General features: G+C 45.4%; 2 protein-coding genes across 14 annotated transcripts; one reads left to right on the top strand and one right to left on the bottom strand.

Moving 5' to 3' along the window:
* Positions 1–596: 596 nt before the first annotated feature.
* On the top strand, positions 597–11,235 carry LOC112253869 (integral membrane protein 2B). The gene is made up of 6 exons (XM_024425929.2): positions 597–776; positions 3,754–3,885; positions 4,898–5,092; positions 7,600–7,710; positions 7,823–7,973; positions 10,557–11,235. Exons 1-6 carry the CDS (start codon positions 690–692, stop codon positions 10,643–10,645), a joined length of 765 nt encoding a protein of 254 aa, XP_024281697.1. The 5' UTR covers positions 597–689; the 3' UTR covers positions 10,646–11,235.
* A 534-nt stretch (positions 11,236–11,769) lies between these two features.
* On the bottom strand, positions 11,770–25,212 carry LOC112253812 (abl interactor 2). 13 transcript variants are annotated; one of them, XM_024425814.2, is made up of 11 exons: positions 25,023–25,212; positions 19,653–19,820; positions 19,303–19,479; positions 18,889–18,906; positions 18,629–18,732; positions 17,389–17,541; positions 16,062–16,192; positions 14,959–15,129; positions 14,284–14,373; positions 13,749–13,928; positions 11,770–13,613 (listed from the first exon to the last, which is right to left on the bottom strand). In XM_024425814.2, the coding sequence occupies exons 1-11, from the start codon at positions 25,191–25,193 to the stop codon at positions 13,438–13,440; spliced, it is 1,539 nt and encodes a 512-aa protein (XP_024281582.2). In that variant the 5' UTR covers positions 25,194–25,212; the 3' UTR covers positions 11,770–13,437. The 13 variants fall into 13 exon arrangements, with proteins under 13 accessions (XP_024281582.2, XP_024281586.2, XP_024281583.2 ...); XM_024425818.2 differs by having other exon boundaries at positions 13,749–13,895; XM_024425815.2 differs by having other exon boundaries at positions 14,284–14,370.
* Between the last annotated feature and the right edge of the window lie 159 nt (positions 25,213–25,371).

The following is a 25,371-nucleotide window of genomic DNA, read 5'->3' as shown; positions in this document are numbered from 1 at the left end:
CTATGCAGAAAATTAATGGCGTTTTTGGATAAACGCCGAAAATAACGTGTGGTAAACACGGGTTTAGGCCATTTTATAAATGTTATTCTATACAATAATCTTAATCGGCTAATGTCACTTTGTGAGTTATGACGAATTTATGTAAAACAAAAAACCCCACAAAGGCTTCATAATTCGCTAAAGTAATGTTAACTGAATGCTATTATATCATAGAAAAAACGTGTAAACTCTCCTGTGTTAACCGCAGACCTTATTTTTGACGTTTATTCCAAAACTTTAATATTTCGTCATTCATTTTTTCCTATAGGAAAGGCTAAACGAAGCAGGGTTTTAAGACCATAAGCTGGCGAGCAGAGGCGCGCACTTGACTAACATTATTAATGATTATGATCTCTTGAGTTTCTCTCATGTGCACCATTTAATTAACCATTTTTATTCCATATGATAAATGCCTCTCTGCCACTAAATATATTTTTGAGATTATACTGCCCCCCAGCGGGGAGAAAAAACGTTCAGGAACGTTTCTAAAATCGTGTTGGTTCTTGAATGCAGCCAATACGGCTTGCAATCACTCATGTGACCCTTTTGGGATGTTTTGTATTTAGCAACGTCATTGTAATCAGACGCCACACGAAGACGTTCCTGCAGAAGGTGATTGTCGCTTGGTCTAACATTTAGATTTTTTAAAAATGGTGAAAGTAACATTTAACTCGTCCTTTGGACAAAGGGATTTGAAGAAGGCATGCAATGCCGAAGCGCTTATTCCGGAGGAGAGGGTGAGTTGAGCTAAACCAATGTGGTTAATATTTGTTGCGAAGGATGTTCGACGCAACTAACGTGGATGACGCAACTTTGTATCAGTTTAAACAATGTAGAAACATAACTGAAACAAAGTAACGTCGATTAGAGACGTGTATAGACACTTGATAATTCAACCCGTGACCCGAGCGACGTCGGAAAATGTCTGTTAAGCAAATTATTTTCGGTAGGTTTAGTGGTGTTCGCAGTTGCTGGCCTGGGCAGAACCGTGCTAGCTTTCTGTTTCGGTCTTGATTTAGTAGAGGCCTGTAACTGAAATGCGTGAAGATCACTCCGGTCGTCTTTGCTATTTATTCGAATAATTGTTCCTGTTCGTGTGTGTGTTGTTGGTTCTGAAGAGTAAAAAGTAAATGCGTTTATATAGACGTCATACACAAAGTATTGATAACATTAAGTGTATTAGTGTCGAAGGTCGGTGTGAGGTCTTTCCTCCAGATAAAGCAATAAGAGGGAACTTTTGATAACAAAATGCATGCTGTGTACAGACAGGTTAACAAAAACAAAATATCACTTGTCAGTTAGTAGATGCTGTGTCCGTAATTAGAAGCCTGTCAGTCCAAACTCATCCCAAGAGCCTGGATTCATGTCTATAAATCTAAGGTTGGCGCAGGGTAGTAATAACATGTTATAGGGCCCGGGCTACCAATAAGTGCGCAGTTACACACTAAATAAAATTTCAGTTTAAGTGCCCATAAAGTTAGTGCATTCGAAAGGTATTCAGACCCCTTCACTTTTTCCACATTTTGATACATTACAGCCTTATTCAAAAAATCAATTCAATAAAAAAATATACTCTTCAATCTACACCCAATACCCCATAATGACAAAGTGAAAAAAGGATTGTAGAAATTTGAGCAAATTCATAAAAAATTAAGTGGGTGCAGTGTACTAAGGCACTGTATAGAAGTGCTTAAGTGTCAGTACAGACCCGGGTTTGATCCCAGGCTGTGTCATAACCAGCTGTGACCGGGAGTTCCATAGGACGTTGCACAATTGGCCCAGCATCGTCTGGGTTAGGGGAGGGTTTCGCCAGTGGGGCTTTACTTGTCTCATTGCACTCTAGCGACTCCTTGTGGCGGCCCGGGCGCCTGCAGGCTGACGTCGGTTGTCAGGTGAGCGGCGTTAAATCCGACACTTTGGTGCAGCTGCCTTCTGGGTTATGAAGTGCGGTTTGGTGGGTCATGTTTCGGGGATGCATGCCGTGACCTTTCCGAGGCCGTTGACGAGACGATCGCAATTGGATATCACGAAATTGTGGAGAAAAGGGGGGTAAAATACAAAAAACAGTAATACTTTATTTACATAAGTATTCAGACCCTTTGCTATGAGACATGAAATTGAGCTCGGGTGCATTGATCATCCTTGAGATGTTTCTACAGCTTCATTGGAGTCCACTTGTGGTAAATTCAATTGATTGGACATGATTTGGAAAGGCACATACCTGTCTGTATAAGGTCCCACAGTTGACAGTGCTTGTCGGAGCAAAAACCAAGCCATGAGGTCGAAGGAATTATCTCTAGAGCTCCGAGACAGGATTGTGTCGAGGCACAGATCTGGGGAAGGGTACCAAAAAGTGTCTGCAGCATTGAAGGTCCCCACAGTACTCTCCATCGTTCTGGAAGAAGTTTGGAACCACCAATACTGTTCCTAGAGCTGGCTACCCAGACAAACTGAGTAATCGGGGGAGAAGGGCCTTGGTCAGGCCTAGTTAAATAAAAGGTATACATTTTTTATAAATCATTTATTTGTTTTAAATAATTGGAAATCAGCACCCAAAAATACAGATTTCCGATTGTTATAACCTGAAATCGGCCCTAATTAATCGGCCATTCGGATTAATCGGTCGACCTCTAGACCAGACACAGCATGGTCCACAGAGACCAGCCATGAGCCACCTCCTTATTCCTGACCTTTAGCCATGTTAATAAGCTAACCTGAAATGATTAGAGTGAGACAAGCATGGCCATCATTCAATCGCCCCTGTATCTGTTGTAAATTTTGAAATCATGAAAATATACACCTTGGTTTACCTCAAGCACGTCTCTCGTTGGGACTATCAACAGTGGACTAATGAAGGGGGGAACAGTGTTCTTCCACTAAAGTACGAGCATGAGGATATCTCAGATCAGATGAGGAAAACGAAGAAAAAAACTGATCTCCAGAGAGCTGTTGACATCCACTCTTTTGTTTCAATACGAACCCCACCCCAACTCTGCATAAACAACCAACAGTTCAGGAAAAGGGCCTGCCACCAAATTACAACATGTGTCTCTAGACTCCATAATATTAAAGTGAGGGAGCAAAATAACAGATGATGATGATGGAGGAGAGGGCTAAAAGATAAGGCAGTAAATGAATAATGGTTAGAAAGAATGTCTTGAGGTAGACGAAGGCATGATGGAAATGAGGTGAAAGGTCACAGAGAAGAGAGGGGGTTGGGGGGGAAGATTGGCTGTGTTTGAATTGTACGTTACATAAGCATCTCTATCACTGCTACCATACTCCCAACTGATGTCAACAGAACACACCACAGCTGTATTGTGACTAAGCAGCATTCTTATTTGAATTGCACTGTTTGGCTATGTTGTGTTGGAGCGATTTAATTTGAACAAAGAGGATTTATAGAGGTCAGTTTCCTTAATGATTCATCTGGGCTGATATACTGTTAATATTGGTTCATCAACCTGTCTCAATTATGTAATGAAACATACAGGCAGACATGCTGGTATTGTGAGAGGCTGACCAGCTGTATTTAGGCCTTACTTTGTATGTTATAGAGGACCGCAATTGGAGGGGGGGTCTTCAGGCTTTTTTGTGTATGTATCCACTGCAATTGTTAATATAGGCCTATGCACTGTATCTGTTGCCTGGTGTAATGTATTTTAAATGATCAAATGTGCATGTAACGTTTTAGCTCTGTTTCTTCTCTCTCAGGACCTGGAGGATGGCATGCGGGTGCGTCGGCAGTCCAAGGTGTGGTGCTGGTGCATGTGCCTGGGTCTGGCTCTCATGCTGTCCGGTGTGGTGGTGGGAGGGGCCTACCTCTACAAGTCCTACATACAGCAGGTGAGATGGACTGTTGGTTAGACCCCTATAAATGCCATAGGCTCAACTATATAGTGAACAAAACTTTAAACACAAGAATTTAAACAATTTTACTGAGTTACAGTTCATACAAGGAATTGGTCAATTGAAATGAATTCATTGGGCCATAATCTGTGGATTTCAGGGGTGCAGCCATGGGTGGGCCAGTCAATCAACTTGTTTTCCCCCACAAAAGGGGCTTTATTACAGACAGAAATACTCCTCAGTTTCATCAACTGTCTGGGTGGCTGGTCTCAGACAATCATGCAGGTGAAGAAGCCAGATGTGGAGGTCCTGGGCTGATGTGGTTTCACGTGGTCTGCAGTTGTCATGGCAGTTAGACGTACTGCCAAATTCTCTAAAGTGACATTGGAGGTGGCTTGTAGTAGAGAAATTAACATTCATTTCTTTGGCAATAGCTGTGGTGGACATTCTTGCAGTCAACATGCCAATTGCACACTCATTCAACTTGGGACATCGGTGGCATTGTGTTGTGACAGAACGGTACATTTTAGAGTGGCCTTTTATTGTCCCCAACACTGTAATGATAATGCTGTTTAATCAGCTTCTGGATATGCCACACCTGTCGTGTATATGGAATATTTTGGCAAAAGAGAAACGCTAACAGGGATATAAACAAATTTGTGCACACTTTGAGAGAAATAAGCTTTTTGTGGATGGAACATTTTTGGGATTGTTTATTTCAGCTCATTGTATGGGACCAATACTTTACATGTTTTATATTTTTGTTCAGTATAGTTAAAGCTTCCTTTCCTTGGTTAGAGGACACATTTGTACCCGCCGTTGTCTGGTTTCCCAGACACAGATTAAGCCTAGTCTTGGACTAAGAAGCACTCTGAATGAACCCCTAATTCGGAGAGATTTCGGTGAAACCAACCCAGAGTGTGCTAGCTAACTATACATTGTTGGTAAGGTAGAGCGAGTCTGGGTGAGAGAAGTCCTCACTGTCGTTGTCTCACCCCGTCTTCCTCAGGAGGACCCTGTGTATTTCTGCGGGGTGGACTACCGTGAGCGGGACTACATGGTTCAGGACGAGGTGGCCCTGCCCTCTGCTCTAAGACACATCCAGGAGAGCATCCGTGTGCTAGAGGAGGTGGAGCTAATCAACGTGCCTGTGCCCGAGTTCTCCGACAGCGACCCGGCCGACATCGTCCATGACTTCAAAAGCGTGAGAGGAGAACACTGCCCCACACACACACACACACCAGGTTTACAGCCAACCTTTTTATGCAAGTAAAGTGCACGTCAGATAAAAAGTCACGACAGGCCTAAACAGAACATTTGTCGGTAAACTTTCCAAATACCGACAAAACTAAATATTAAATGAGCTCTTTGTGTTATGCGAGAATTATGCAAGAAATGTCGTTGGAAATATTGATAACCGTCATATCGAAGTAAACTTGGAGTCACGCGATGACCTGCACCTCCCCCTATGACTTGTTGGGGAAGCATGCAGTTTATTAGGCTACAGATGAAATAAGTTTTCATGAACTTCAGAGTGGTGAACTTGCACAATAATGAGCATGGTGCTCCTTTCCAATAAATATCTTATTTAATATCTTAATCTTATTCTGGTGACATGATGAACAATGCTTGGCTGTCGTTTGACAAATCAAAATAATCTTTCTCTTTCATCCATAATCTTATGTAGGCTATACTCCCATATGTATCTGTTAGCTAGAGCGCATATGGCAATACCGGAGTGGGCACACTCGCTATTTAACCTTCCTAGGGCAGGCGTTCTGCTAGCAGAACCCTCGACAACATTCCGCTGAAAAGGCAGCGCGTGAAATTCCAAAATATATTTTTGGAAATATGTAACTTTCAGTCCAATAGAGAAAATGAAAGAAACTTCTTGTTAATCTACCCATCGTGTCCGATTTCAAAAATGATTTACAGCGAAAGCACAACATATGATTGTTAGGTCACCGCCAAGTCAAAAAAACACAGCCATTTTTCCAGCCATTTTTCCATCTGATCATCATCAGATGACACTCATAGGACATCATTTTACACAATACATGTATGTTTTGTTCGATAAAGTTCATATTTATATCCAAAAATCTGTTTACATTGGCTTGTTACGTGCAGTAATGTTTTGATTCCAAAACATCCGGTGATTTTGCAGAAATACCCATAATAAACATTGATAAAAGATACAAGTGTTATTCACAGAATTAAAGAAACTTCTCCTTAATGCAACCGCTGTGTCAGATTTCAAAGAAACTTTACGGGAAAAGCATAATCTGAGAACAGCGCTCAGAGCCCAATCCAGCCAAAGAAATATCTGCCATGTTGGAGTCAACAGAAGTTAGAAATAATACTATAAATATTCACTTACTTTTGATGATCATCAGAAGGCACTCCCAGGAATCCCAGTTTGACAATAAACTACTGATTTGTTCCATAAAGTCTGTCATTTATGTCCAAATAGACACTTGTTATTAGCGTGTTCAGCCCAGTAATCCATCTTCATGAGGCGCGAGCACTTCGTCCAGACAAACTCAAAAAGTTCCGTTACAGGTCGTAGAAACAAGTCAAACGATGTATGGAATCGATCTTTAGGATGTTTTTAATATAAATTATCAATAAGGTTCCAACCGGAGAATTCCTATGTCTGAAGAAAAGCACTGGAACGAGGGCGTACTCTGTCGGGAGCGTGTGTCATGAGCCTGAGACACACTGCCAGACCCATGACTCATTCAGCTCCCATTCCCCCCTCCTTTATAGCAGAAGCCTGAAACAAGTTTCTAGAGGCGGTTGACATCTAGTGGAAGTGCAACTTGACTCCATAGACACTATTCGGTTGGCCAAGCTTTGAAAAACTACAAACCTCAGATTTCCCACTTCCTGGTTGGATTTTTCCCAGGTTTTTGCCTGCCATATAAGTTATGTTATACTCAGACATCAATCAAACAGTTTTAGAAACGTCAGTGTTTTCTATACCAATAATAATATGCATATATTAGCATCTGGGACAGAGTAGGAGGCAGTTCACTCTGGGCACGCCATTCATCCAAAAGTGAAAATGCTGCCCCCTATCCCTAGGTGTTGTGTGAGAACCATCAGAGTTGAAAATCCGATGTAAACTCATTTAACTTGTTTTTATTTGGTACATTGGAATTTAACCGCAAAAGGTATTTTTATGTGCACTAAGTCATCAAACATTGCCTTTTATCCGCAATAAGTCAATTTGATGAAATGCATCTCTGATGGGAAAATGTGCATGTGGATTTTAGAATATTCACAAGAAAATCTGTACATTTTTTGGGGCTGCAGGTAGCCTAGTGGTTAGAGCGTTGGGCCAGTAACTGAAAGGTTGCTGGATCGAATCCCCGAGCTGACAAGGTCTGTCATTCTGCCCCTGAACAAAGCGTTTAACTCACTTAGGCCGTCATTGAAAATAAGAATTTGTTCTTATCCTAGTTAAATAAATAATTTGATGGAAACTGATGTCACATGTTGTATATCTAGCTGCTACCATTCATTTACGGCTCAGAGGAAAGCCATTCCACCAGGGTATTAGCTGTCAAACTCCTATTTTTAGAAACAAAATGAAATGAAACACGTGCTGAATTGAAGTTGTTGAATGTAATCATGTGTTCTGAGGTCTGAATGTAAAGTACTTCCGGGTGTTTTTGTAGTGTTGGATCTAATTCCTTTCCTCCTCCTCAGAGGCTGACAGCCTACCTGGACCTGAGCCTGAACAAGTGCTACGTTATCCCCCTCAACACCTCCATCGTCATGCCTCCCAAAGACTTGCTGGAGCTGCTCATCAACATCAAGGTATCTGTGACACACACACACAGATGACTGAAGCTGTTTATGTATTTCAATTATCAAATCAATCAAATGTTGAAGGAAATAATGTTAATTAAGTGTGTGATTTGCAACCTAGGCTGGTACCTACCTTCCCCAGTCCTACCTGGTCCACGAGCAGATGATGGTGACTGAGCGTCTGGAGAACGTTGACCAGCTGGGATACTTCATCTACAGCCTCTGCAAGGGCAGAGACACCTACAAGCTGGAACGCAGAGAGACCATACTGGGTTAGTACTGCTGACACACACACCATACCGGGTTAGTACTGCTGACACACACCATACCGGGTTAGTACTGCTGACACACACACCATACTGGGTTAGTACCGCTGACACACACACCATACTGGGTTTACTGCTGACACACACACCATACCGGGTTAGTACTGCTGACACAAGCGCGCACACACACCATACCGGGTTAGTACCGCTGACACAAGCGCGCACACACACCATACCGGGTTAGTACTGCTGACACAAGCGCGCACACACACCATACCAGGTTAGTACCGCTGACACAAGCGCGCACACACACCATACCAGGTTAGTACCGCTGACACAAGCGCACACACACCATACCGGGTTAGTACCACTGACACACACACACACCACCGGGTTAGTACACACACACACCCTACCGGGTTAGTACCGCTGACACACACACACACACACCACCGGGTTAGTACTGCTGACACACACACACCATACTGGGTTAGTACTGCTGACACACACACCATACCGGGTTAGTACTGCTGACACAAGCGCGCACACACCATACCAGGTTAGTACCACTGCACACACACCATACCAGGTTAGTACCGCTGACACAAGCGCGCACACACACCATACCAGGTTAGTACCGCTGACACAAGCGCACACACACCATACCGGGTTAGTACCACTGACACAAGCGCACACACACCATACCGGGTTAGGCTGACACGCACACACCCTACCGGGTTAGTACCGCTGACACACACACACACACACCCTACCGGGTTAGTACTGCTGACACACACACCATACTGGGTTAGTACTGCTGACACACACACCATACCGGGTTAGTACCGCTGACACAAGCGCGCACACACCATACCGGGTTAGTACCGCTGACACAAGCGCGCACACACCATACCGGGTTAGTACCGCTGACACAAGCGCGCACACCATACTGGGTTAGTACCGCTGACACAAGCGCACACACACCATACCGGGTTAGTACCGCTGACACGCACACACACCCTACCGGGTTAGTGGCGCTGACACACACACACCACACCAGGTTAGTACCGCTGACACGCGTGCGCACACACCATACCGGGTTAGTGGCGCTGGCACACGCACACACCACACCGGGTTAGTGGCTGCACGCGTGAGCACACACCATACCGGGTTAGTGGCGCACAAGCGCACACACCATACCGGGTTAGTGGCGCAGGCGCGCACACACACCCTACCGGGTTAGTACCGCTGACACACACACACACACCCTACCGGGTTAGTACCGCTGACACACACACACCACACCAGGTTAGTACCGGGCTGACACGCGTGGCACACACCATACCGGGTTAGTACTGCTGAAGCACACACGCCATACCGGGTTAGTGGCTGCTGACGCGCGCACACACCATACCGGGTTAGTGCGCGCGCACACACCATACCAGGTTAGTACCACTGCACACACCATACCAGGTTAGTACCGCTGACGCGCGCACACACACCATACCAGGTTAGTACCGCTGACGGGCGCACACCATACCGGGTTAGTACCACTGACGCGCGCGCACATGCCATACCAGGTTAGTACCGCTGACACACGCGCGCACACACACCATACCAGGTTAGTGGCGCTGACACACGCACACACCACCGGGTTAGTGGCGCTGACGCACACACGCCATACCAGGTTAGTACCGCTGACACGCACGCGTGCACACACACCATACCAGGTCAGTGGCGCACGCGCGCACACCACCGGGTCAGTGGCGACGCACGCGCACGCCATACCAGGTTAGTACCGCTGACGCGCGCACACGCCATACCGGGTTAGTACATCTGACACGCGCACACCGTACCGGGTTAGTGGCGCAGGCGCGCGCACACACCGTACCGGGTTAGTGGTTAGTGGCGCAGGCGAGCGCACACACCGTACCGGGTTAGTGGCGCAGGCGAGCGCACACACCGTACCGGGTTAGTGGCGCAGGCGCGCGCACACACCGTACCGGGTTAGTGGCGCAGGCGCGCGCACACACCGTACCGGGTCAGTGGCGCAGGCGCGCGCACACACCGTACCGGGTCAGTGGCGCAGGCGCGCCGGGTCAGTGGCGCACGCACCGGGTCAGTGGCGCACGCACCGGGTCAGTGGCGCACGCACGCTCAGTGGCGCACGCTCAGTGGCGCACGCGCACGCACCGGGTCAGTGGCGCACGCACGCGCACGCACCGGGTCAGTGGCGCACGCACGCGCACGCACCGGGTCAGTGGCGCACGCACGCGCACGCACCGGGTCAGTGGCGCACGCACCGGGTCAGTGGCGCACGCACCGGGTCAGTGGCGCACGCACCGGGTCAGTGGCGCACGCACCGGGTCAGTGGCGCACGCACCGGGTCAGTGGCGCACGCACCGGGTCAGTGGCGAGCGCGCTTTTTAAGATTTACCCTGAATTGTCATGTATTAACCATTTTGTGAAATTCCTTGGTGGACCTGAGAACACACTGCATTATACTCTGGCCAATGATCAGGTGCTATAGAAGATGTTTGTATAGGCCTACATGCACTTTTTTGATACATCTTCATCCGTACCTTACAGGCAGGGAAAAGCGTGAAGCCCTGAACTGCAGGACGATCCGTCACTTTGAGAACAAGTTTGTGGTCGAAACAATCATCTGTGAGCCTTAGAAGGGAGAGGGGACTGGCTACTTCAGACAACCCATGTATAGTTTCACTCACTGTCTACAGTGAGATTTTTAACCCTTCTCTCTCCCCCCCGTATCATCCCTCATAGATCCTTTACTCTTCTGTACTGCTGGTAGTTTTGAGGAAGAGTTGTTAAGTTGATTCCAAGTCAATACTGTTGTATAAGGTGTAAAACTAATGAATTTTCCACTTTGTGTGAAGTAAATACCATTTCATTTGGGGTAAACTCTTCAAAGAATAAGATGTTCAGCTTTTCTATGTTTTGTGGGAATTGTTTTCTATCCTTACTCGGGGGTTTATTAATGTTAAAGAAAGTGTTTAAACAGACACTGTTAAGTCAGTTAATTACAATGTTAAGGTATATAACTAGATTGATGAAATATAAACTCAATGAGAATATGCATACTTTAGCATAGAAAATTAATGATTTTTGTATCAGCTGTCACCAGTACAGTGCGATGAAACAAGAGGAATCTCACACCACAGGTCCGTCTGAAAACGGACCATGTGGTAACTAACTTGTGTATATAGTCTGTAAAAAGGAAGATTACCACAATAAATCTTAATCGTTTTATTGTTTTTTGTTCTCATTGTTTTACAAATATGATATTTAATTCTAAAGTTAAACTTTTTTACTGTGCAACACAATGGCATTATGGACTGTTTTACTTAACTTGACATCCAAAGAGATCTTGGGCTGAGGGAATAGAACACTTGTTCTTACACAATGATATATTCTCCATTTACACACTAAATGAATGGCTCTTCCAGGAGTAGTAAAATCCCATAACTTTATTGATCTTCAGACGTTGGGATAAAAGGTGACATGGATTTAGCTTACACGTTAGTCTTTGGATGAGGCTGGTTTAGTAGTACCTGGTGTTGCACAGCGTTGTAGAACATTGCAGATAAATGTCCTGAATAGAGCTGACATGAGTCTTTATGCTACATGTCAGAGGCATGTTTATTCTACATAACATATCTGAATATTCAAAAGGTTGTGCTCTGCTGACCGTGCCCCTAGGGTCCAGTTCTGGGGCTGCCTTGTGAAGGGCCAACTGGGTTTCAGACACCACTACAGTATTAAGAAAAATGGCATGCAAGACTCAACAGACCCACTTTTAATAAAAAATAAAGGATTTGACTGACAGACAAGCACAGAGCCCTCAGACACAGCCAAGCACATTGGCAATAATACTTGTACCTCGAGACTATATAAACACACAATGCATCAGTTTCAGCATGATGGAGTCATTGAAAGGTTTTGGTGCCGGTTTGTTGGATCATTTCTACAACGGCTCACTTTAATATTAGTCCTCATCTGAGGCAGTAAAACAGCTTATTTAAAATGTTATTTCAGTAACAATTCACTCTTACCACAAATGTGCTTTCAATCCCAAACAACTTAAAGATCTACATTTTCAAACCCATCCCACTGGTCTTTTTAAAATTTTATTGCAAATGGAAGTGACACCTACACACGCACACTTCAATATGGCACAAGCTTCCTTTATCACCTATAAATGCATCATGAAACCCCACCTGTCAACGATGGTAATATGGGTGAATATTTCAAACCAAACCAATAACCACACCAAAAATATGAAGACAGGAATAATATAGCAGAAAAGGAGACTTGAATGTTTTTTTTTTCAAAAGCATGCCATCTGCCACGCTTTGGTGAAGACCCACTACAATAAGAACGAATAAGCATCAAATATTGAAATCGTTGATGCAAATGAGTGGCCAGAGTATTTATCTTCCTAAAAGAGACTCCCAGACAGTCAAAGTCAATCTATTCTGTCTTGATTACAAGGTAAGGAAGAGACTTAAGACTCAATTTTGTGTTGTGTTTCTCAAACTTGTTTTGTGCCATGGAAGCCAACGTCTTCAATTAAAACTAGAACTGACCACAAGGTTGAGAAACACTGCTCTACCCATCTGGCCTGTGAAGTGAGGCAAGTGAAGTAGTGACTGAGCATGCTCCAAGCCCTAGTGTTCTAAGCTGCCCTAGCTAGCCTTGGGCCAGAACCAATTCATTAACTACTGAATCCAAACTGAAGAGTTTCAAAATGGGTGTTCAGGTGAGCTGAAAACAAATCAGTTTCAGTCTTTTTCCCCCGTCTTACCCACCACTAATATCTAGCTGTTATAGTCAAACGTAGACATACAGTATGTGCTTGTCTTCTCGCCTAACGTGACATTGTATAAAGTTCAAGCGCAACAATCCATCTCCTAATCCCACTAACCAATAGGAGCTGCTCCTGGTTTTAAATAAATATGAGTCTAGAAAGGCTCGGGGAGTGTCAAAAAAAAGAAGCATTCTCATCTTGCGTCTTCTCTTGGGCTGAGAGTAGAGAACATCAGGATTATCTGACATCTATTTCTATCCTTAAATCAGCAGCCCTGGCCACCGTACCATCCCTCCCTATATAATACATGGTCCACATAAATAAAACTTTAAAATAAGGGCAAAAGGAAATGAGATTTTTTTTTAAATCACAATAATCCTTGTAGCCTTCCTTGTAATAATAGTAAAGACAAAATGAAGCCCTAATAGTACATACAAAAACCCCCCACCATAAAGTCTCATATCATTCAAAAACACAGGAAATATCTACAAGTGGCCGTTGTACAATGTACTTCATCTGGTAGACCGGTTGAGGATAGTTGTATACTCTTCATGAACGCTCATCTCTTCCTCGTTAACTTCCTCAATGTGATCATGCTCTGCCTAACAAAGTCTTTGACCTTCCTATAACCTCTCCTCTTCCTCAGTCGGCATAGTGCATGATGGACTCAACGTAGTTCCCGGGGAAGAGGCCGGTGGTGCCACTCATCGTTCCTTCGTACCAGCCGTCGTCGTTCTTCTTGATGACGTAGATGATAGCGCCCTCGTTGAAGGACAGCTCGTCCTCCTTGTCCGCCGCGTAGTCGTAGATCGCCACCACTGTCCACCAAATCAGAGAGGAGCGAAGAGGACAGGAGATGGGTAGAGCACAAGGGAGGGCGAATTAAAAAAAGAGAACAGGAGAAGTGGATAGGGCATGTTTAGATCAGGGTGGAAGAGAGAATCACTCGCTACCTTTCTCCATGTAGGTGCGTGGGGCCCACGGGGGGTCCTCCTCTGCATAGGGATCACTGTATTCCACCACGGCCGACTCTTCTTCCTCCTCCTCATCCTCATAGTCCTCTGGAGGGGGCGGGGTGGGTTCCTCAAACACAGCTTCTTCTACAGGGGGCGGGGGAGGGGGCACGTCTGAGACTGGGGGGGGGGGACACAACACACAGTCAGGAACCTTGTAACTAACCAACCAGTGGAATGTAGACATGTGGATTGACACTGGCATTCCCATGCATGTGGCGGAGGGCTGGAGTGGTTGTTTGGGTATCCATGCTGAAAGTGTATGAAGACAAACAGAATTCTGGGGGGGAAAGGAGAAGACATTTCCAACACGCACAGGTGGGAAGTTTATTTCAGACAGGTAAATCGAAGTCGATGGATAGTTCAGCTTTGAAGTAAAGACAAAAATAGACTCACGTCATGAGTAACAAACACATGCACGACGGAGCCGCTGCAAAGACCAGGCAACAAGGCGGAGGAGCTAAAAGCCACTTACTGGTCTCCTGTACCCGAGCCACAAAGCCCATCAGAGGGAGCTGAGGAGTGATCTGCATGGAGGGGGGAGGGGGGGCAACAAGAGGACCTGCTATGCACACACACCACAGTAGAAGCAGAGAGAGAGAGAAGAAAGAGGGGCAGATTGTAATTAGGAAAGAAAGGAAGGCAGAAAGAGAGATGTGGTGGAATTAGAATATGATAGAAGCCAGTTAGATCAGTAGGCAGACTAGGCATCCTTTCACACAAAAAAAGACAGCGAGCTGCCGAGGCCTAGGCACTTTGTGCCTTCCCATAGGTTTGCCTGTCTTCTGAAATCAAATGGGAGTTAAGTATGAATTCAATACTCTAGTGAGGTTCTGGGAACTCACAAAATTACAGTTTTCTTCCACAAGAACTGAACATTTTTGTCAGCTTGTATTTAAAATGTTGTTGTTTTTTAACCAAAACGCTAAGCCAAGTAACAGAAATAATTTGGGCCGGTATACATTTTGTTTCTACAAATAAGTTACAGGATGGACCAGAAGCCCAAACGCTCCAGGATCCAAACCAGACAGTAATATATGAAAGAAAGCTTTAAAAGAGGCAGGCTCAATCTAAATGAGAAAGCTCTCTAAACACAAAAGCCCATTTGCGTTCTGGTAGGAGTGATGTGTTGCTGCTCCAGGCTGTTTACCTGGGACCTGGTTGAAGTGGGGTCCTCCGTTGGGCTGGGGCTGGTTCAGGGCCATGTTGGAGTTGGGCTGGCCCGTCAATGACGCGGGCCGGCGGTATGGCAGAGACCCCCCCACCGCAGGAGGGTTCTGTGGTTGCACCGGCCGGTTCATGCTGAAGAACTGGGGGGCACCTGGGGTACAGACAGCAAGGGGAACCAGAGAGATTTTGGTATGGTGTAGCTATGTCACTGAACGTATCACTTCTGTTTCCCATCACATGATGCACTTAATTCATGGGTTTGATGTAAGCACTTTACAGTTTTTGGTATTCAGATGTCTTATTATCATGGCATATTTCAAGTCAAAGACCCTTTTCAACATCACTTACTGTAAGAACACAAGAACAATTTAACTCATGCACAAGGTGTGATGATGGCATGCAGGTGGTGACTGGGGGCGACGGGAGAGAGTTGCCCTAAGAAGGGAATGAGAAAGACACCCAGAGGAAAAAGGAAAAGACAGAGTGACAGATCAGACAGTGAGAGGGAGGGTGATGGAGAAACTGATGATGCATGGATGGAGAACGACCAGCCCACATGACAACATCCCCGCTGGTACACAGACAGATACAGGTCCTGGGATGATGGGAGAGATGGTCGTGATGCAGGGGAGAGGGTGGTGGTGGTGGGGGGGGCACTCACCTTGTGCGGGAGTGCTGAAAGCAGCAGGGCCGGTGCTAGTGACGGAAGTGGGGAGCTGGGGTGGGGGAGGGGGCACGGGTAGACCCTCAGGTGGGGGGTGGGGGAGGGATTAGGAGCTAGAGAGAGTACAGGGAGGCCATCAGATGGGACGGGAGTAGTAGTGGTAGTGGGAGGTGGCTTAGCAGGGTTGGGAAGGGCAGGGGCATTACCTGCACCATCAGCAGGTGGGAAAGGGAGGAAAGCAGTGGGAAAAAAGAGGAAAGGAAAAGGAAAGACAGGAGAAGGAGATAAAGACAGGTGCTCAGACACTATCAAGGGGGAAGGAAGGAGAGAGTTTAAAGCAGTCTGACAGACATTATTGCTCTTTACAGAGCTAGTAGGTGGAGCTTAGACAGTGGACAGGGCATGTGGCCAGACCTTACCTGGGAATGCTGTGGGGGGCGGGGCAGGCGTTGGCACGGCGATAGGCAAGCCCACGGAGCCGCTGCCGCTATTCTCTCTGCTGCTGCTGCGGCTGCTGCTGCTGGGGTGGCTGCCTCCACTGCTGCCACTGCTAATGATGCCACATAGCCCATCACATAACCCAATCAACACCCACAGGCATTAAGTCATTTACAGTATAGATTAGAGGTTATATACTTTGTAGGGCCAGTTCCCCAGATACAGATTAAGCCTACTACTGGAATAAAAAGTACTGTGATTTTTTTTGTCCAGCGCTAGGTTTAATCTGTGGTGCAGGAAACCGGTCCTTAGAGCCCTATTGGTATCAGCGGACCTGCAAGCACAACCTACCAAACCAGGGTCTCTCCTGGCCCAAACCAACCTACCAAACCAGGGTCTCTCCTGGCCCAAACTCCTGCCCCCCCCATCTACCAAGCACTGAACAGATTTAAATGAACAGCTCTGCTTTGAGATGACATGTACAGCAATAAAGAAATGAATAAAACGTCACAGATTACAACATGACATTTAGCGGTGGTCCATTAGTGAGACATGAAGTGACAAAGACAGAGGCACGACAAAGCTGGAGGCATCTGAAGAAAATCAAGGCGAGAAGAAGAGGAAGGAGACTGGAGACAGGGAATGAGTGAGAAACTGGATGGATGGAAGAAAAGGACCAACGCATAGATAGGTTGGAGCAGAAAGGACTGTGTTTAATTTAAGCCAAGGTCAACCATTGCTACTATTAGTTTTAACATCAGTTTCAAACGTAATAATGTGCTCAGAAGGAAATAGAGAAGGGACTGACGGAGAAAAAGGATCAGCTGTATTCCAAAGCCCAAGCTTCAATTCTCTGATGGCAGATACTCTGTCATGTAGTCCTAAAGATCTTATTCTCACTGCCTGGTAGGAGCCTCAGTGACACCCAGAGCTGCTCGTGCTTATCTGATCTGAATATCCTCTGCTGTTACGCAGATGATAAAAATACATTACTTGGAAACAAGAAACATATTTGAATACATGCCTATCTGAGCTGTACGTTCGTTTTGTGTGCTTGGTGTAGTGCCTATTCAAAGTGTTTCAGACCAGTTTTTTGGTGATATTATTATATTAAGTCCTGTGGGTAGGGCTGGGGGAAAAAGGAGTTTAGTAGTATGTAGCTACAGTGTCTGTAATCTATTGCAGCAGATCTTTACTACAGGGCAGTTGAATCTAAGCGTGTCTGTTCAGTGAGTCCAGGGCCGCTCGAAGTGTGTTCTAGACGTGTTTTTAGCTAGCGGTGTGCTGGGAGCATGCGGGGCGGGGTACCTGTACGTGCGGTTCCTCTGATTAACAGACGCAGTGCGTGCAGGGCTCTGCTGTGGGGGCGCCATGTTGCCATGGCGCGTCGGGCTCGAGACGTAGTCGTTAGGGACAACGGGAGGACGCACTGGCTCGAGTGTCCTATAGGGGGAGTGGCGCCTGCGAGGGGAGGGGTATGAGAGGAGTTTAACATCCACAAGTGAGGGGAGGGGGGGGGACAAGAAAAGGAGGACAAACATGGGAACCAAAATAAATAAAAGAGAACCAGTGCAAACTCAAAATGGGGTGTAGGTGGGAAAAGGCATTAAATGCATCAATCGTATCCACAGCTGCTGCTGCTTCGGTTCTTACACAGCCCAACATCAACCGAGGACAGTGATGTCTATTGATGTGCTTCAGTGGAATAAAAAGCCTCAAAAGTATGGATGAGCAGCCAAGTATAATCTCCCCCTGTGATTGTGTAAGGGATGGAACTTTGAGCGCTGTTGCCATGGAGAGCATGAACAGCCGAATTAGAGTTGAGGGGGGAGGAGTCACATGACATCACACATGGGGGTGGAGGGGGGACAAAAGCAACCAAAACACCACAGACAGAGATGCCTCCTCTACACCAGAGACTGGACTAGGGCAGTGTGTCATGGACGCCCGACATGCTTCTCATTTCAGGGGGGACATGTTTGAAGGTCACACACAGCGCTTAAACATTAGAAGAGACATAAAAACAATGTTATAAACCATTACATACATTACTGTTATGGACAGGTCTATAGAGGGGGATACAAACTGGACAGGGACACATAACAGGACAAAGCAACAATAACAGTAGCCCATAATGTCAAACACATTTGAAGATACCCATTCACTGGAACGACCACACACCTGAAGAAATGTGTTATGTATGCACATTCATTATATCATCAAACAGCATATCATGTGCCACAGGCTAGCTTTGACCTTTTCACAAAGAGGTCTGCTCCGAACCTTAAATAAATGTCACTGAAGGTCGCTGCTGGGTGGTGAGGGGGTAGCCTGGTCCCTAGCCCACCATACGGTGCTTATGAGGAGCAGAGGGACACTACAGCAATCTGTAGTACAAAGGGACACCTGGTGCCTGCATGATCAGATCTTGTCCATTGACGAACATGTTTTAGATGTCTGATTGTGATTGGCTGAGACTGAAAGCATGCTTTTCTCAAGGAAATGAGCAGCATGGACAGCAGTTGTGGCACCTGCCACATTTACATACCCAATGGTTCCCTTCCCTGACATGGGTGGGCTTGGCGGCTTCTGTGTGGGTGGGTTGGTGCGAGGGAGACCTGTGGCTCCGGCCTTCATGTTCTGAGCACTGGCCTATAGGACATGGTGAGAGAGGTTACAAAAACAACAACAGGGAAATACTAGTCAACAGAGCAACACGACACAACCTGGGATCAGACAAAACACACTCTGGTCTTACACGCATAACAACGTTGTTTTTAGGGTTTACATTTCGTTAGAAATCCTTACCTTAAACCTTAGCAACCACTAGGTTCATTTTAAAGGCAAATAAGTGATGCAAAGAGAGAGAAAGAGAAAGGAGGATTAGTGACTAATAGCGAGAAAATGCACAGAAACACATGTTGCAATGTTATAGGCCTAGAGTCCACAGATGTCAGGGAAAAAGCGAACAAGTCACACACTGTCCTAGTCAAAGTGACTCACACTGTTAACGCCACACCCTCGTGCTTTTCCCAAGGGCCTACTACTGTCTTTGTACCAAACAGGGGGGAGTTCCCCAAAACGGTTGTCGCACTAAGATCTGTGTTTGTCCATGATCTTAGTGCTACAAAAGTTTGATGAAAACTCACTCCAGTACAAAAATAAAAATCTACTATCATCAGGAATCCAGTCGGTAAACGTCAATGCCCCACTGCTCCCTACCTTGACTCCGTGGCCCATGTCATCCAGCAGGCTGTAGTCGATTGGCTTGCGGATGTAGCGCACCGGCCTCTCTGGATTGGCCGGAGCAATGATCTTATGTGTGCGAGAGGTGTTCTTATTGGTGGTCAGGATGCCAATCTCCCGCCTGGCCACTTTCTCTTTGTGGATGTCCACTGTCTGGGGCCGCACAAGGGGCAGAAATACAAGAAATAGACTTGAACAAAACAGCTTTTTGAGCTAGGCCTATAAAAGTATTTTTTAGGCTATATGGATGTGTGTGTGAGTGTATTTCGCAACGCGTGCATCCAATGTGTGTGTAGACAAAGTGGTCCACATCCCGGCAGCCGTACCTGTGAGATGTGGTTGATGGAGGATTCCATGCGGCGGAGCTGGGAGGCCTGAATGTCAAGCATCTGCAGGACATTGTTGGCCAAGGTGTTGATCAGGTATGCTACGCTGGCCAGAGACTGGGTGGTGTAGTTCTTAGTCTCCTCCAACGCTCTGTGCTTATCTGGTGACTGAGGAGGGAGAGTGAGTGAGAGAGAGGATGAACAGATAGACATCAGTAACAGAAGCGAGTGTAGCGAGGCAATAAGAAAACAACAAAGCCAGGCAGCATAAAAAGGAGAGCATTGATATCATATAAATAGGATCTTGCAGGGGCTGAAGGATGACAAGGCAAGCCCTTATGTTTTCAGAGGGAAACAATTTCCCGGAGATGAACCTTTCCTTGCTTTTCTGACCACAACGCCCTTGACAGTATGTACTGACCAACATTACTTTTCTAAAAGGACAACCCTCTACCCTCCCCATCTGCCCGGATTTCCATGGACGGTGTGTTAAAGAACAACTGAATGCACGGATTCTGGCATGCGTTTCTATGCTGCTCATTAAGAAAAAACAAGTTTTCAGTCTTGGGGGTGTGGTTCGATGTGACAGTTACTGATGTTTGTCCCCTATGAAACACCATAGGAACAAAGCCAATATTACTTCTTCAAAATAGTCAATGATTCTAAGAACTCAAGAAATATGTAATTAATTGACGTTTTTGCTGAGGTTTTAGTTGCGCAGTTTTACATCTAGTTAAGGTGTTTGGTGCAGTATTGCTCAATTTTTTTTTTTTCAAAAACGTGTGACTTGTTGTCTTATGTAAACAAAGTCAGATCCGTTGCACTGACGGGGAGGTCTGTCTCACTGTCTGCAGTAGGATTGGATAGAGCGCAATCACAGCAGCTGTGTATCCCGTGTCAGAGGGCAAGTGAGCATTGTCGAAATCAAAACCCAACCCTCAAGTCATGATGAACTCACTTACAAAACTCATTTTGTAACAATACTGACCTCATGAACAAAATTATCCTATTTCCACTTTGTAGTCAATGTTGACACTAGAATGAATGTGTCTGACTAATATCAATGCCACATAGAAAACAGCCTATCAGAGAAGATGTCATTTGCCTTCAGATGCACTTTAACAACAGTGAAAACTAGGCAGCCTCAATCACGAATTCCACAAATACACATGCATGCCTTACAGGGAGTCAAGAGCACCACAAAGGAATTACATCCATTCTCAAGCAAGACAAACAGGTTGTCAGTATTCAAAGAAAGGTGCAGTTGTAGTGCACTGGGATGACAAGAGCACACAAACTCTCACACTTGTAGCAGTCTCAAGATCAACTGACAGCATTCTTCAGATCATTTATTCATAGCTAACCTGCAATTAACTCTGACAAAAATAGGTTTAACTCATACAACACTCAAACTTCAGCAAAAAATAATTGACAAATAGGCCTACATCAGGTAGACCAGAGCACTTCAAATCGAACCTCTTCTTAACTGCGTGGCTTCACACAGTTCCAACTCCATCAAGTTGGATGACTACACGAAAGTAGTAGGCCCGATTACCAACAACGACGAGACGGCCTACAGAGAGGCAGGCAGGCACTCGGACGGCGTGGTGCCAGGTAAACAACCTCTCCCTCAACGTCAGCAAAACAAAGGAGCCGATTGTGGACTTCAGGAGGAACCAGGCTGTCCTCATCAATGGAGACGGTCAAAAACTTCAATTTCCTCTGCATATTCATCTCAGAGGAACTGAAATGGTCAAACTACACGGACACCGTGGTGAAAAAGGTACGACAGCGACTCTTCTACCTCAGGAAGCTGAAGAAATCCAGCCTGTCCCAGAGGACCCTCAGTGTTCTACAGGAGCACCATCGAAATCCTACTGTCGCCCCCCCCCCACACACACACAACGGACATTTACCCTGCCCCCACCCCACAATGGAAATGTATTATTACTACAGTTGTAAATATGTATAATCATATTTGTACTGTTATCGTTTCATTCAGCTCTCTTTTTGACCTGCACAGTTAGTGCTCGGAGCTTAAGAATTTCACTGTACTCTGTAATTACTTCTGCGACCGTGTGCATGTGACTAATCTAAAACAGAAGAACAGTGATCCATTCTGTGACTAACTATATAGGCTAGGCCTATTGGGGAACCAGCAGACTTTTATTGAACAATCTCAGATTAGCCTAATTAAATATCTTGAGTCCTGGATGGCGCAGTGGTCAAAAGCACTGCGCCGAATGTCTGAAGCGTGTCACAACCGGCTGTGACTGGGAGCCCCATAAGAGGGCGCACAATTGGCCCAGCGTTTTCCAGGGTAGGCTTTCCTTGGCTAATCTCGCTCTAGCGACTCCGGTCGTCAGTTGAACGTGTTTCCTCTGACACATTTGTGTGTCTGACATCCGGGTTAAGCGAGCAGTGTGATAAGTAGGCGGCCGGAGGGCGCATGACTTGACCTTCGTCTCTCCCAAGTCCATTGAGGAGTTGCAGAGATGAGCCAAGGGACCTAATTCAGGGAGAAATTTGGTTTTAAAAAAATATGCTTGTGGCCATACCACCCTGAACATGCCTGTTCAGGTTCGGGTCTGGTTAGTACTGGGGCGGGAGACTTCCTGGGAATACCAGGTGCAGTTAACTCCTGAAAATATTTGTTTTCATGAATACCAGTATGGAGTCCGTGCTTGAGTCAAGTGTGTGAGAATGACAGTCATGATCACAGCTGGGCAGAAGCAAGATCACAGGTCAAGACATCTTTAGTCATATTAGTTATTAACTATACCCAATAATGTCATTGCGCATTCAGTGCCCGTTTTACCCACTTCTTATGTATATACTGTATTCTACTCAAGGTTCATCCTATATAACTACTGCTGTGCACACCTTTCCTATTCATATACTGTCCATACACACCATTACACATATGATTTATATACATATACACCAGACTCTGACATTGCTCATTCTGATATTTCTTAATTAAAATTTGGGGGATGTGAGTGTACCATTTTGTGTTGTTAGGTAAACTGCACTGTTGGAGCTAGAAACATAAGCATTTCGCTGCCATGCGATAACATCTGCAAAATACACAGTGGCCAGTTTATTAGGTAAACCACCTCGTTCACAAAAATGGATCACCGCTACAGAGAGTGAGTCACGTGGCCATGGCTTACTATATAATGCAGGCACAGACAATCGAGGCATTCAGTTACTGTTCGATTGAACTTTAGAATGGGTAAAACAAGTGACCTAAGCAACTGAGCGTGGAATGATTGTCGGTGCCAGGCGCGCCGTTCGAAGCATCTCAGAAACGTCTAGCCTCCTGGGCTTTTCACGTACGACAGTGTCTAAGGTTTACCGAGAAGAGTACGACAAACAAAAAACATACAGTCAGCGGCAGTCCTGTGAGTGAAAACAGGTCGAGATGAGAGGTCGAGAGGCAACAATCGTGCAAGCTAACAGGCGGTCCACAATCAGGCAAATAACAGCGCAGTACAACAGTGTTGTGCAGAAAGGCATCTCGGAATGAACAACTCGTCGGTCCTTGTCACGGATGGGCTATTGCAGCAGACGACCAAACTGGGTTCCACTCCGATCAGCTAAAAACATGAAGAGGATTCAGTGGGCACACGATCACCAACACTGGATAATTGAGGAGTGGAAAACCCTTGATACCAACTGAGCGACTTTTACATTCCGCCAAAGAACTCCAGCTGTTCTGGAGGCAAAGGGGGGTCCAACCCAGTTCTAGATGGGAGAATCTAATAAACTGGCAACTGAGTGTATGTGTAAGTGACCAATAAAATGAGATTTGACAGAATTAAAAGTTAAAGGAGAAGGATAGGTTACAACAACCAAGAGACAACTTGCTACTTAATATTCTGAATGGAGTTATTTGTAACCGCAGGGTGAGAAAGTGCATGCACTGCAGCCTCTTTTAGCCTAGCTAGCTAACATTAGCTAGCTTCTCCCGGTTTGATACAGCCCTAGACAGGTACTACATAATCATATTTTATGATAAATAACCTAACTATGGCAGCTATTAGTATACTATAGGGCGAGTCAGCTTGGATGGTTGCTGTCTCATCTCTCCCTCCTCACCATGTCACTTCCTCAAAGTATGGCCCCTCCCCCGGCTTCTATAGCAGCACATCTCCCCCACTGCTTGGCTTTATCAGCTGCATCACTCGGATCGGCCTCCATTCGACCCAATCTATATGGAATTATTCTAGTTGTCCTCGGGTCCGTTCAGAACTGGTCTCTATATTTACAAATGAATTTATGCATATCAGGTCAGGGTGGGAAAGCCCCGATCCATTTCGGAACCCGTCCAACTTTTTGGAACCGTGAAGACCTCTAGTTCCAGGGCAGTGGCACTATTGACAAACGTTTCACACTCGGTGTCAGAACCTCACTTTATATTAGGAAAAACGTACTTCATGGCATGACTAACGTTATGAACAATTTAGCTTGTTCTGCCACTGCCAGATCCACCAGTAGTCTATGAAACACAGATTTATTTTCCCACTCTACAGTCAGTAGTACAAGAAGTTCGGCATTGATGATACAGGGCGTCCTATCCAATCTGCAGTGTCTTGCTTTGGCACACAAGGCTGTAACATTAACGTTATCTAACTAACGCTAAATATTGGCAGAAGAACGCTTACAAGTGCCACACATGGTATATTTATTTTCTTCATGACCAATGTTAACAGCTAGCTAATGTTGACATGAGTTGGGAATTTCAAAATCGTACCACTGGAGAATTTGACAGCAATGGCAGCTAGCAGTGCAGCTAACTAGAAACTAGTGGCTAGTTGGAATTAGCTAGCTCGTTTGCTATAGCCATAATTCGTTTACTTGTGGATTATTTGGTTCTCTTCTGGTATCAGAACGTGTCCCATCATTTGAAATCCAATTAAATTCCTTACTTCTTTACCTTAGCTGAATACCTTGTTGTATACCCCATCACAGTCAATCATGAAACCAGCTGTGCCCAGATAATTCGTGCTAGTTAGCACAACTAGTTAGCTAGCAAGCATTATTTGGTTGGATGTAAATAGCTAACGAAGTCAAGTTAGTAAAAATACTAACAACTACATAAACGTTTGAGAAATGACTACACGTGTACGAGGGTTGGAGAACGGCAACCAATGTTTTCATATTAGGAAAAACATAGCTACGTTCCGCATGAAGTAGCTAACTAAGGTTAGCTAGTTATCTATAGCCTAGCTTGGTCGCGCTAGCAGGAGCACCCTTGCAGTCGAGTCGCTGCACCTCATCGGCAAAGCTCGTAGCCATCACTTCGCCCACCGTCAAAGATGATACTCGTAGAATATATAATTAATAATGTTATAAAATTATCATTACCTGAACATAGTTGCTTTCGCAATACTCGGCAACTCTTTCCAAATTGGTAAAACTATCTAATAATGCACTACGTCCAGCTGGAATCTCCTCTTCCAAAAGCATTTGTAACTCCGCCATTTTCACATCTTTAGCAATCAATGCATGCCAGATCCCAGCCTCTCCAACGCTCATGCAGAAGTGGCGTTGGGCATCCCAACTATGACGGAGTGTATAACAATCTGTGACAAATTTAAGTGGATATGATACCTAGATCTTTGCTCTTTCAATTCCTTGTCAATTTACATTGTGACTGGTGTAAATTATGAGAAAACCTCAAGATTATGTTTTGAAAGGAAACAATAGCACCTGG

Source organism: Oncorhynchus tshawytscha, linkage group LG07 (assembly GCF_018296145.1).
Source record: "Oncorhynchus tshawytscha isolate Ot180627B linkage group LG07, Otsh_v2.0, whole genome shotgun sequence".
NCBI classification, from domain to species: domain Eukaryota; kingdom Metazoa; phylum Chordata; class Actinopteri; order Salmoniformes; family Salmonidae; genus Oncorhynchus; species Oncorhynchus tshawytscha.
The sequence above is the reverse complement of the archived record's forward strand: the minus strand, read 5'-3'. Positions and strand labels throughout refer to the sequence as shown.

Bases quoted from the DNA above. Each gene is read 5' to 3' on its own strand.
- LOC112253869 (XM_024425929.2), top strand. From the start codon at position 690: ATGGTGAAAGTAACATTTAACTCGTCCTTTGGACAAAGGGATTTGAAG. The intron at 777-3,753 runs GTGAGTTGAGCT...CTTCTCTCTCAG, and splicing joins CGCTTATTCCGGAGGAGAGG to GACCTGGAGGATGGCATGCG. The intron at 5,093-7,599 runs GTGAGAGGAGAA...CCTCCTCCTCAG, and splicing joins TCGTCCATGACTTCAAAAGC to AGGCTGACAGCCTACCTGGA.
- LOC112253812 (XM_024425814.2), bottom strand. From the start codon at position 25,193: ATGAGCGTTGGAGAGGCTGGGATCTGGCATGCATTGATTGCTAAAGAT. The intron at 19,821-25,022 runs GTAATGATAATT...CTCCCTCCTCAG, and splicing joins GCGAAAGCAACTATGTTCAG to TCACCAGATAAGCACAGAGC. The intron at 15,130-16,061 runs GTAAGGTCTGGC...TCTGTACCCCAG, and splicing joins GCCCCCCACAGCATTCCCAG to GTGCCCCCCAGTTCTTCAGC.